This window comes from Mustela putorius, unplaced genomic scaffold (assembly GCF_011764305.1).
Source record: "Mustela putorius furo isolate JIRA1106 unplaced genomic scaffold, ASM1176430v1.1 tig00003845_pilon_pilon_pilon, whole genome shotgun sequence".
Taxonomy (NCBI): Eukaryota; Metazoa; Chordata; class Mammalia; order Carnivora; family Mustelidae; genus Mustela; species Mustela putorius.
In genome coordinates, this window is record NW_025421998.1 from 92,038,851 (window position 1) to 92,050,890 (window position 12,040).

The window sequence follows — 12,040 nt, forward strand, 5'->3', positions numbered from 1 at the left end:
ACCACCCTGCTTCTTACCGATAGCTTTCTGGTCATCAACTCCTGGAATGAAAAAGCCAGAAGGGGCAAACACATCTTCTAGCCCCCACTGAATAAATTAGTGTCTGCCGCTGATTTCCTTTTTGGAGATACCTAGAGATAAATACAGTCCATCCAGACAGCAGGGTAAAGTTAATGTTTCTCTTTATTGATAGTCTCAAATTACACTTGAAGAAGAAATACAAATCAAGGGCTGGAATGTAAACATCTGAGCTTACTTTAGTTAACACAGTGTATCCAAGGGATTCACATGTCAAACACACAGCCAAGTATCAGGTATGGTACAGTGAAGACAACGGGTTTACGGGTTGACTCAGCCCTCAAGGAGCTTACATTCTAATGCAGAAAGCAGACAGCCACAAGTTGGGCAGATGCTACACATGAACAAAGGCAGGCACACACACTTTTAAAAACTGGGGGCTTGGAAAGCAAGAATCTTATCTACTACTCCACAGAAAGACTCCTTACGGAGGTAAAAGTAAGCACATCTGAGGATTCTAGACATTAACTAAGTCAGTGGTTCTCACTGTAGTATTTTGGAAATGGATGCGTTGTTGGCTTCATCATCGGTGGGCACTATTCCTGGCCACTGAGTGGAAGCAGCCAGGGAGAACGGCTGTGCTACAGTGGATGGATTAGTCCCACACAACGAAGACTTATTCTGTACCCTATTCACCTCTTTAATGTCCCGCCGGACATTTATGTAGGACCTATGGCTCGCCAGAGGGAATCCCATTCATTTTTCCCTTGTAGACAATCTATTATCCTTATACCATGAAGGGAACTCTGCTCTTTCCCTAACCACATACAGAGAAGGTCTGTGGTCTGTTATGACTCGCCCTAACACTGATTCTCATCCCAGAGTCACCCACACCTCTCATCTGTCATTTTCCTGTACTTATCAGAAGTAGCTTCCTAACGACTCTGAAATTCAAAGCTATTCACTGTAAGTAGGAGTAGATACCTATTTCCTGATGTCGTATAGATAGCATAATCATGCCTGAGCATTTACATACAGAAACTCCTTGTATTTTAATTAGAAATGTCTTTCCTTTTGTGTCTCTATTATAAGACAGCTGGGGTGTTTAATAGGTTTTTAAAGACATTCACGTGTGTAAGGAGACTGTATCACCTCGGAGTCCTCTCAGACCAACAAACGGGATGTGACAAAATGTGATTGCCCTGGAAAGGGTGAACAGATCTGATGGGGGCTATGTTGCCCTATACCTGGGGGGAGGAGAGGGTGCTATTGGCACTTAGTACAGGAGAGCCAGGTATGCCGAATACCTTGAAATATACTGGACAGTTCTTCACAATAAGAAATTATTCTGCACCCTACACGAATTTTGAATGTCTCGCTAGACATTCTTGTATGACCTACAGCTCGTCTGCAAAAAATAGACTATTTCCTCATTTTCTCCATGTCGACAGTTTATAGATTTCCTTGTATAGTATCTTTATTTCAATGAGGGCTATTTCGATATATCTCTTATAAATACTATCATATGCAAATAAGTTATGCATCACTAGTTTTTTCCCTAAGGTCCACTCCTATCCCTGCTTTTTCATTTTCCTATACTTTGTATAAAGTCAATCTTGATCTTCTACCTTCTTGTAAATTTGCCCATTATGAGTAGATATCTGTAAACATCTGATTACTTAAATCTTCTAATATAGTCGTGCCCAAGTAATGTACCTTTTATTTTCCTTTTATGATAATGCTAATTTTAATTAATTTTAAATTTATATCTGAAATTATGTATAGGTAGAGTATATTACCACTGGATTACACTTTGAGGATAATAAAGCAGATGTTACAATGTATGTGTAAAAAAAAAAGGGCAGGCATGTTCATTGAGAACCACTGAGCTAGGGGAAAACGTGTATCAAAGAACTAAAAGTAAGCCAGAGTGGCTTAGGTAGAAGATAAGAAATGACAGAGGGCAAGGAACAGAGAAATCATATGGGGCTATAATAATGATTTTGATCTTTATTCTAAAGGCATGGTCAAATTTGTGTTTTTAAAGATTATTATGTAAAAAATGTTAAAATATGACCATTCTTACTGCTAAGTAAAGAACTCAGAAGGGGACAACGAAATATTTGAGAGAGAAAATTAGATTTGGGAATAGCTTGGGAGAAGGAGAGGAAGAAGTCAAGGATGACTTCTGGTACAGAACACTCCGGAAGAAGGTGATTCGTTTAAAGGAGGCAGATTGAGAATTCCATTCAGGACATGTTGCTTTACGGGTGTCTGTGAAATATCCAACCAGAGATGTCTAATGCGTGGTCAGAGTTGGACAATTTGCATCTCTGAAAACGTGAGAACCAAGATCAGGAAATAAAAACTGCAAAACAGAAGTACCATTAAAAAAAAAAAAAAAAAGGCAAATGAGCGTACCTATTTGTGACAAGCCTCCCAGAAAATAATCCTGCCCTAAAAAATTTCTATGCATTTGTTACTTGTGGAGTACTTTAAACCAAGGGGTTGTGGATCTACCACACTGTAGACTGTACTGATTGTACAACCTACAGTACAGATTGTACCGATTACTACCGACTAATATAAAATTACCTCTAATGCTAATTAACTTTTATAACATGTCTGCTGGCAGGAGATGAACAGAAAATTTTGGTAAACGGTATAGAATATGGAAAAGAAAAACTGAAAGGAAAAATCTATTTCCTAAGAAGGAAAGAAATCTTGGTCCAGGAACCTCAACTGCTTTAAAAACTGATTGTACTTCAATTCCATACAATCCGTGATATTTAGTAAAAAAGAAGCCCCTTACAAGTGTACCTGTTTGAGGCATTGTTCTTTCTGTTCGGATTACATGATCACGGGGAAACATATCTCGCCTCCTTAAGGGGCCCATCCTTCAGTAGGGATGGCCTGGCTCCTAATTCTACAGTGAGCCTCACCCACTACAGCGAACGACTACAAGAGCACTCAGGTTTATCAGTCATACTTCTGTGAGTTTGGTTACTGCAACTCAGACCCCCCACAATACAGACATTTCATCAAAGTCCAACCTGAAAACCTTCTCTATAATCATATACTAGAATATAAATATCTACTCTGTTATAATTATATAAAGAACCCAAATGGGCAATGAACTCCAGCTGGCTGCTTCTCTCTGAGCCCCACTTTGTGGCTCTTTTCATTGCATTCCAGAGAACCAACGTGGATGGAGCCCCTAAATGAACGCAGAGATAAAGAAATGTGTGCCCCAACTCGGTTTTATCACAAAGATATAGTACAGTCATATCCGTGATGGTATTGAAATTACCTTTTCTGCCCCCCCAACCCCCACCCCTGGATTTTCCTAAAAATTCCCCCCACAACTTTCCATAATCTTCTATCCAAAGCAGTACGGTCTTACTTCCACAGGCATTTTTAGATTTCTCTCAAATTGCCCAAATTACTTTTCTTTCAACATAACCAAAACCAAACCATGTCCTACAGTAAACGAAGAGGAGCTGGGAGAGAAACTTGTTAACAGACGTTTTAGAAATCATCTTTCCCAGTTATACCTTAAGACAGTGGTTCCCAAACTCTAGGACACATTCAAATCCTTGGGATTTTAAAAAATACCACTGCCCAAGCTCTCACACCAGAAACAGTGATTTAGTTGGCATGGGGTACGATCTGAACACTGGACTTGTTAGAAAGCTTCCCAGACAGTTCAAATGTGAAGCAAAGTTTGGGGACCACTGATCTAAGGCGTTTGATAACTAGATGAGAAATGTAAAGTAAAAATGTTACAATCTGGGGCAATCTGGCTCTGTAAGCGAACAGAAGGGTGATGCCCTTCTTCTTTTTTTTTTTTTTTAATTTTATTTATTTGAGAGAGAGACAGTGAGAGAGAACATGAGTGAGGAGAAGGTCAGAGAGAGAAGCAGACTCCCCGTGGAGCTGGGAGCCCTATGCAGGACTCGATCCCGGGACTCCGGGATCATGACCTGAGCCGAAGGCAGTCATCCAACCAACTGAGCCACCCAGGTGTCCCGGGTGATGCCCTTCTTTATGACACTGTATTCTTGACTCCTAACTAATCACGCAGCCTTTGTCTAGTTCAGTATATTCAATCACATATTCTGGGTAAATCTGATCCTTATCGAAGATAACAAAAACGGAGGGATTCGACCTTATATCCACATAGCTGTTATACGGCGGTGGGGGAGGGCTAATGCTTCCCATCTCTCCTTGAGTAAAATCTCCAACCAGGACTCGAGCTACGAACATAACGATGTTTTTGGTATCACACTGGCAATTTTTATGGGCATGGATGGCATCTTTTGTGAAGTAAATGCCTAGAAACAATCAGAAAAAGAGAAAGGGTAAAGAATTATTATGAAAGAAGGCATGTAGTTTGTAAGATCACTTATGTAACATCAGATGATAGGCGTTCCCTAAGCATGTGTTAGCAACACCTTATTGATGATACTTACCAACTTTCCTTTGTACCGAAAAAAATGTTTATGATGCAAGTAAATCTGAATCTACTATATAACCCTACTGAAACAACAGGCATGACACTGTGCAGCGGCTCCCAGGGATGGTGTGAGCAGCCCAACTCGTGCAAATCATGCAGGGTGAGCTGACTTGGAACTTGTTGGACCAAAGATCCTTCAGCAGAGGCCGTTTTCTGTTGTGTACATTTTAAGGAACAAAGGTCATTCACTACTGATGGGAAGGTCTCAGAAAATGTGAAAGAAAGCACAGCATGGGCCAGCAATGGACCCCGCAGACCTTTCCAAACCAGTTGATCTATCGTCCACAACCTTAGAACAACCTCTGTATCACTGAGGTCTCTGGCTCTTTTTTTACACTGTGTTTATTTATTTGAGAGGAAGAGAGAGGAAAAGAGTACACGCGCATGCGTGTGTGCAGCGGGGGGAGGGGCAGAAGAAGGGTGAGCATCCCGAGCAGGACTCCTCTCTCAGCACTGAGCCCAGGCAGGGCCCCATCTCACAACCCCAAGATCATGACCTGAGCTTAAATCAAGAGACTGAGGCTTCACGGACTGAGCCATCCACGTGCCCCTGCATCACTGAGGTTTCTGTACTCAGTCGATCAACAACGATCTCTTGACAAACTGAAATTTCCTATTTTAATGTTTGTCATTGCCAGATGCTTCTCTCTCTCTGAGATTTATTTATTTGAGGGCACCTGGGTGGCTCAGTTGGTTAAGCAGCTGCCTTCGGCTCAGGTCATGATCCCAGGGTCCTGGGATCAAGCCACCCATAGGGGTCCCTGCTCCCTGGGGAGCCTGCTTCTCCCTCTGCCTGCTGCTCTGCCTACTTGTGCTCTCTGTCAAATAAATAAATAAAATCTTTAAAAAAGAAAAAAAAGACTGATTTATTTGAGAGAGACAGCATGGGGGGTGGAGGGTGTGAGCAGAGGGGAAGGGGAGAAGCAGACTCCCTGCTGAACAGGGAGCCTGACACCAGGCTTCATCCTAGGACCCTGAGCTCATGACCCGAGCTGAAATTAGCTGCTTAACAGACTGAGCTGCCCAGACACCCCATATTTCTCTGTCTTTTTGAAAGAAATGTGGAGATACCTGGGATGCTTGATCAGTTAGGCATCTGATTCTTGATTTCAGCTCAGGTCATAATCTCAGGCTCAGAATTTGAGCCTGCTCAACAGGGCTCCCTGCTCAACAGGGGAGTCTGCTTGAGATCCTTTCTCCCTCTCCCTCTGCCCTTACCCCAACTGATCGTGCTAAATAAAATCTTTTTAAAAATTAAAAAAATGGGGGGGGGGCGCCTGGGTGGCTCAGTGGGTTTAGCCGCAGCCTTGGGCTCGGGTCGTGATCTCGGGGTCCTGGGATCGAGTCCCGCATGGGGCTCTCTGCTCCGCGGGGAGCATGCTTCCCTCTCTCTCTCTGCCAGCCTCTCTGTCTACTTGTGATCTCTCTCTGTCAAATAAATAAATAGAATCTTTAAAAAAAAAAAAAGTCTCTAAAAAAAAACATTAAAAAATAGGGGCGCCTAGGTGGCTCAGTGGGTTAAAGCCTCTGCCTTCGGCTTAGGTCATGATCTCAGGGTCCTGGAATTGAGCCCCGTGTGGGGCTCTCTGCTCATAGTGGAGCCTGCTTCCTTCTCTCTCTCTGCCTGCCTCTCTGTCTACTTGTGATCTGTCTCTCTGTCAAATAAATAAATAAAATCTTTAAAAAAAATAATAAATAAAATTAAAATTAAATAAAAGAAATGCATATATATTTGTGAATTCTGATTTTCTATGCAAAAGTTAATTAGTAAAATGAATTTATTTTATTTATGGTAACAAGTGCTTAGTATTTTTTCATTTACCTTATTTATTTTTTTTATTACTGATTTTCTAAAAAAATAATTTAGTTGTTTGAATTCCAGAACTACTGCTTATCCCGAAGAGGTCAGATACTGGATATTCTGGGTAAATGACGTTCAACTCTATTTGGAATAAGAAACAAAAGTCCAGGGACGCCTGGGTGGCTCAGTGGTTTAGCCTCTGCCTTCAGCTCAGGTCATGATCCCAGCATCCTGGGATCAAGCCCCACATTGGGTTCTCTGCTCAGCGGGGAGCCTGCTTCCTCCTCTCTCTGCCTGCCTCTCTGCCTACTTGTGATCTCTATCTGTCAAATAAATAAGTAAAATCTTAAAAAAAAAAAGAAAGAAAGAAACGAAAGTCCACTACACTGACCTGCCATTTCCTGACCTGCTGTCCCTCCCAAACACTGACTTGGTGGGGCTTCTCACCTGTTTCCAGGCATTTACATACATATATAACACATTTACTCTGGTACAGTTTAATGTTTTTCACTGTATGAACTGTTCTGCATTTTTTTAACACTTTAGTCCTAGAAATTTCACTGTCACCCCATTTAACCCCACCTCATTCTTTTTAGTGGCTGCACAGGATTCCATTGTATGGATGTATCATAATTTAACTCTTGTATTGATTAACATGTAGGTTATTTTCAATTTTTTGCCATTACCAAGAACACTTCTAAATAAATGCTTTCAAAACATCCTAGTAAATATGCCTTTGAGAGCCTGTGTAAGTATTTCCATGGAACAAACTAGAAAACTGTAGCAGCTGAGTCAAAGGACCTGGGCGTATTACACTTTGACAAATTATTACAAACTGCCCTCCAGAAGCAGTCCAAAAATCTTACCAGCGATGGAGAAACTCCCATTGCTCCAAACCTTGCCAACATTGGATATCAACTATCCTTTTAATTTTTGTCAATACAAAGCACCAAAAAATCTGATTGTAATATGCATTTCCCTTAATACTAGTGACATGAAGCATCTTTTCATAGGCTTATTGGCATACTTAATATGCTCTTTCTTGGAACAGCCTGTCTACATCTTTTTCTCCTGTTGTACTTTTGTCTTTTTTTTTTTTTTAACTGATGTGTGACCAAACAAGCTTATATTTCAAAGACAGTGACCATATGGACCTTTTTCTAATCTTACAAAGTAGGCCAGTAGACAATTGGAAAATGACCAAGGACACAAATGACAATCATCATCCTACCACAATTCCATTGGGCCACCTACTCTACCTCTGTCACTGCCAACAACCCTCCTCCCCAGCCAGTTTCAGCTCCTGTTTTACCAGACGACCTACTACAGATATATTCTATACCACTCTGCTATCCCCTGATTACAGAGGCTGTGCCTTCTTTATTACACTGTTATTCAAAGATTTTATTTATTGGGGTACCTGGGTGGCTCAGGGGGCTAAGCCTCTGCTTTTGGCTCAGGTCATGATCTCAGGGTTCTGGGATCGAGCCTCACATCACGCTCTCTGCTCAGCAGGGAACCTGCATGCCCCTCTCTCTCTGCCTGCCTCTCTGCCTACTTGTGATATCTTTCTCTCTCTCTCTCTCTCTCTCTGTCAAATAAATAAAGAATACCTAAAAAAAAAGATTTTATTAATTTATTTGAGAGAGAGAGAATGCACAAGTGGGGGGAGGGACAGAAAGCGAGGGGGAGGTAGAAGCTGACTTCCCACTGAGCAGGGAGCCTGACTCAAGGCTTGATCCTGGAACCTGAAGATCACGGCCTGAGCTGAAGTTAGACACTTCACCAACTGAACCATCCAGGAGCCCCTGTACCTTCTTTATTTTTATTCTCTCTCTTTTGATGGATACCCTCCACAAACTCTGTATCACATTACCCGGCTCTGTGCATCATAGTATAGTCACAAGTCATTTCTTGGTGTCTGCAAAGAGCCATTCCTCATATGTCAGTTTCTGGAACTTCTGAACAACTTAAGCTGTTTTGTAAGAAAATCTTTCTAACACACATACATTTCTCTGATGTAAAAAGCAGAACAAGTCATTTTGCCCTTTCTTGTCCTGATGCATCAGATGTAGATATTAATTCTGATATATGGTGTTACATTATAGGGACGCCCTGTTGAGTTACTAAGGGGGATGGAGCCATTTACTCCTATACTGATGGTCTATGCACAGCACGGAAGAAAAATGTTGTTTGTGTCTTGCAGATCATTCCCCCTCTTGTTCTCCACCTAAAACTGCTAATTTTCTTCTCGCTGCCTGCCTCTAGCGTCTCTTTACTCCCACTCCACACTTGCTGGGCTGAGGGGGAAAAAAAACCCCGCTGTTTGGAAATAAGACTAAATGTTTCTGAGAAGCTCCCAAGAAAAAACATACACAATCTTCAATACAGGAATTTTAAGAAAACAACGTAGGCTACTCATAACACAGTTGTTCACTCTTTCCAATTCCAAGTTGTCTTTCAGAAAGCGAATCTTTCCAGACAAGTGAACTCCACTTACGCATGTAAAAGGTGTCAAATAAATAGTATGGAGTTACTGGTAAAAATATATTTGACTTAAAGCAAATGGAATAAAGTCAACAGACAAAAATTCCATCCATATTTTTCTTGAGTGTGCATTTTTTTGGTTGAGTGTGCATTTTTATTGCTTGACAAAGCCGTAAAAACCTATTTGCAACATTCAGAGATAGTTGTACCTATTTTAATGGCACTGAGTTACTTTTGTTATTTCTTAATTAGTTGTTTCTGTTTTCTAATTAAGTCTCAGTACTGATTTGATTACTCAGCTATTTTTTTTTTCAAGATTTATTTATTTTAGAGAGAGAGGAGAGCACACACAAGCAGGGGATGGTGGGGGGAAGAGAGAGAGCCTCAAGCAGCCTCCACACCCAGAGAGACCCTGACCTGGGGCTTGATCTCACGACCCTGAGTTAGTTGAAGTCTAGGGCTGGGACATTTAACCGACTGAGCCACCCAGGTGCCCCCAGGTTGGTTTGTTTGTTGTTTGTTTTAAGTAAGTTCCATGCCTAATGTGGGGCTTGAGCTCACGGGCGCCCAGAGATTAGGAGTTGCACGCTCTACTGCCTGAGGCAACCAGGCACCCCTATTCAGCTATTTTTGCTTATCAGTGGTAACCAAATGAAAGATAAGTGAAGCCAATGATAACATACATATATAGTTACATTTATACGGTTACTCTAGGCCTTTGGAGGGAATCTTTATCATTTCCCATTCAGAAAAGAGTAACTATTACCATAAAGAACTGATATTTAAAATGGATCATCAGGTGTGTTTTTTTTTTTAATTTTTAATTTTTATTATTTATTTATTTTTATCATCAAGTGTTCTTAAAAATCACTTTTATATAATCTAGAATCTACATTTGCTTAAGTGAGCCAACCTGAAGAGCCAACCTTACAGCCCACGCTCCCTAAACCTCTTATGAGTGACAGATTCCCTGAACCCCAATATCCTCTTTATCCCTTCATCCTTCTCCTTGGATCTAGGCTGCCCTCATTTCTGGCCTGAACTCTTCTTCTTCTTCTTTTTTTTTTTTTTCAAGATTTATTTATTTATTTGGGGGGCAGTGAGCAGAGGGAGGACAGAGTCTTATGCAGACTGTACACTGAGCGCAGAGCCCGAGGTGGACTTCGACCTCAGAACCCTGAGATCAGGAGCCGAGCTGACCTCCACCAAGAGTCAGCTGCTTCACCAGCTGAGCCATTCAGGCACCCGATGGCCTGGACTCTGGAAATGACCTCCCTACCTACTCTCTCTCCCCCTATAGGCTTGACCCTGCCTATCCTTTCTTATGTGTAGCCCGAGTCCTGGTACTTCCTTCTCAAAGTCCCTGGTGGTTTGTGATTGCCCTCTGGATTAATTCCCTCCCCTTCGCATGGCCTGCGAGGTGTGTCAGGATTGGATCTTGACCTCCAGCTCCAAACTTCTTTGTCATTCCTACCAGACTTTAAATGCCCTGTGCTGTCTACAGCCCTCCTGGCCTTCGTCAATTTTCAGCCTTCATAAACACTATTCTCCCAACTGTTTTGGTTTGGTTTGGTTTTTGCCGAGTCTTCACAATATGCTATCTTCCTATAATCTATTTTATTCATTTTTTTTCATTTATTTAGTATAATTGACTTAATGGGATAATATTATGCTTTTTTTTTCTTTTTACAATTCTTTATATTATCACCATCTTTTATTTTATTTATTTTATTTTTTTTTAAAGATTTTATTTATTTATTTGAGAGAGAGACAGTGAGAGAGAACATGAGCGAGGAGAAGGTCAGAGGGAGAAGCAGACTCCCCGTGGAACTGGGAGCCTGATGCGGGACTCGATCCCGGGACTCCGGGATCATGACCTGAGCTGAAGGCAGTCGTCCAACCGACTGAGCCACCCAGGCGTCCCTCCATCTTTTATTTTAGCCAGATATATTCTTTGCCTCAGAGAGAATAAGAACCACTGAAGGTTTCTTAAGGAGAAAGAAAGAATTATAGTCAGCTTTTGATGACCAAAAAAGGATCTGGATACACACTGCAGAAAATGGGTTTTGTTAACTAGAAAGAACTCTGAATAAGACCAGGGAAAGGAACCTTGTTCTAGGCTGGGAGTCCAAAAGGGTCAAGTTGGCTCTCACTTGCATCCAGGCTCTAGCTTGCTGGGCCTGTCAGGGATGACCGACAGGAGTCCAGTGGCTGGGGAATGCATGTGTCCCATTTTAGGGCTAGAATACCACCATTCCAATTCTCCGTAGATTCTTTTTGGTTTTCTACGTAGACACTCATATTATCAAAAATAACATTTTTGGTTTCTTTATTTCCAACCACTGGGCAGTCCCTGGGTTGCAGAATCTCGGCAGATTTTATAGCCGTCCATATCTGCAGCACCCTAGATCCCAAAGATGTTCTGAGGCCTTATATGCCCATCGGGCCTCTTGAATCCAGTCTGTCACCAGGACCCCTCCTTCTTTGCATAGCTCCACCCCCAAACAAGTGCTTCTGTTTCTAATTTCACCTTGCTTCCATTTACTATCCAAATCAGAGTTTTCATCATCTCCTCTGACTGGGAGGTTGAGTGGCTTTTCCCTAACTACTGTCCTTCTCAATACAGACTCTGCTCAGGTCTGCTCCGCTTCCTGGCTCTTAGCAAGTCTCCTCCTGACCGGTCTTCCCCTCCAATCCCCTCCCATCACACGCCCTCTTCCCGCCTCCAATTTATCAAAAGTAGCCCAGAGCCCTCCTGTCTTTCCAGGCGCTTCTTACTCTCCTGATACTCTTCTTAACACAGTCACATAGGCAGAGAACAGCCTAGGGAGAAGTTTCATGGGTGCAAAAGGGGGGCTCTGTTTTCCCTTAGCGGGGAGCAGTATGTCTGAGGTCCGCTGCTTGGCCTCCCTTAGGACAACTGCCTGAACTTTTTTTAAGATAATGGGCACCACGGTTCATACCCGCCTATCTAGCCGGGACTGGTACCATCACGGGTGATGGCAGTGGCAACCTGGTATGAAAAATAAATACAAACAAAACACCAGGGCATCTGGGTGGCTCAGTGGGTTAAGCCTCTGCTTTCAGCTCAGGTCATGATCGTAGGGTCCTGGGATTGAGCCCCGCATCGGATGCTCTGCTCAGCAGGGAGCCTGCTTCCCCTTCTCTCTCTGCCTGCCTCTGTGCCTACTTGTGATCGCTCTCTCCATCAAATAAAT

General features: G+C 42.3%; 1 protein-coding gene across 1 annotated transcript in view; it reads right to left on the reverse strand.

Moving 5' to 3' along the window:
* Positions 1-165: 165 nt before the first annotated feature.
* ZC3HAV1 (zinc finger CCCH-type containing, antiviral 1) overlaps positions 166-12,040 on the reverse strand; it is a 58,920-nt gene continuing 47,045 nt past the window's right edge. Inside the window, exon 13 of the mRNA XM_004741676.3 lies at positions 166-4,352. Coding sequence (XP_004741733.1) covers positions 4,087-4,352 — 266 coding nt within the window. The 3' untranslated portion in view covers positions 166-4,086. The remainder of the gene's footprint in view (positions 4,353-12,040) is intronic.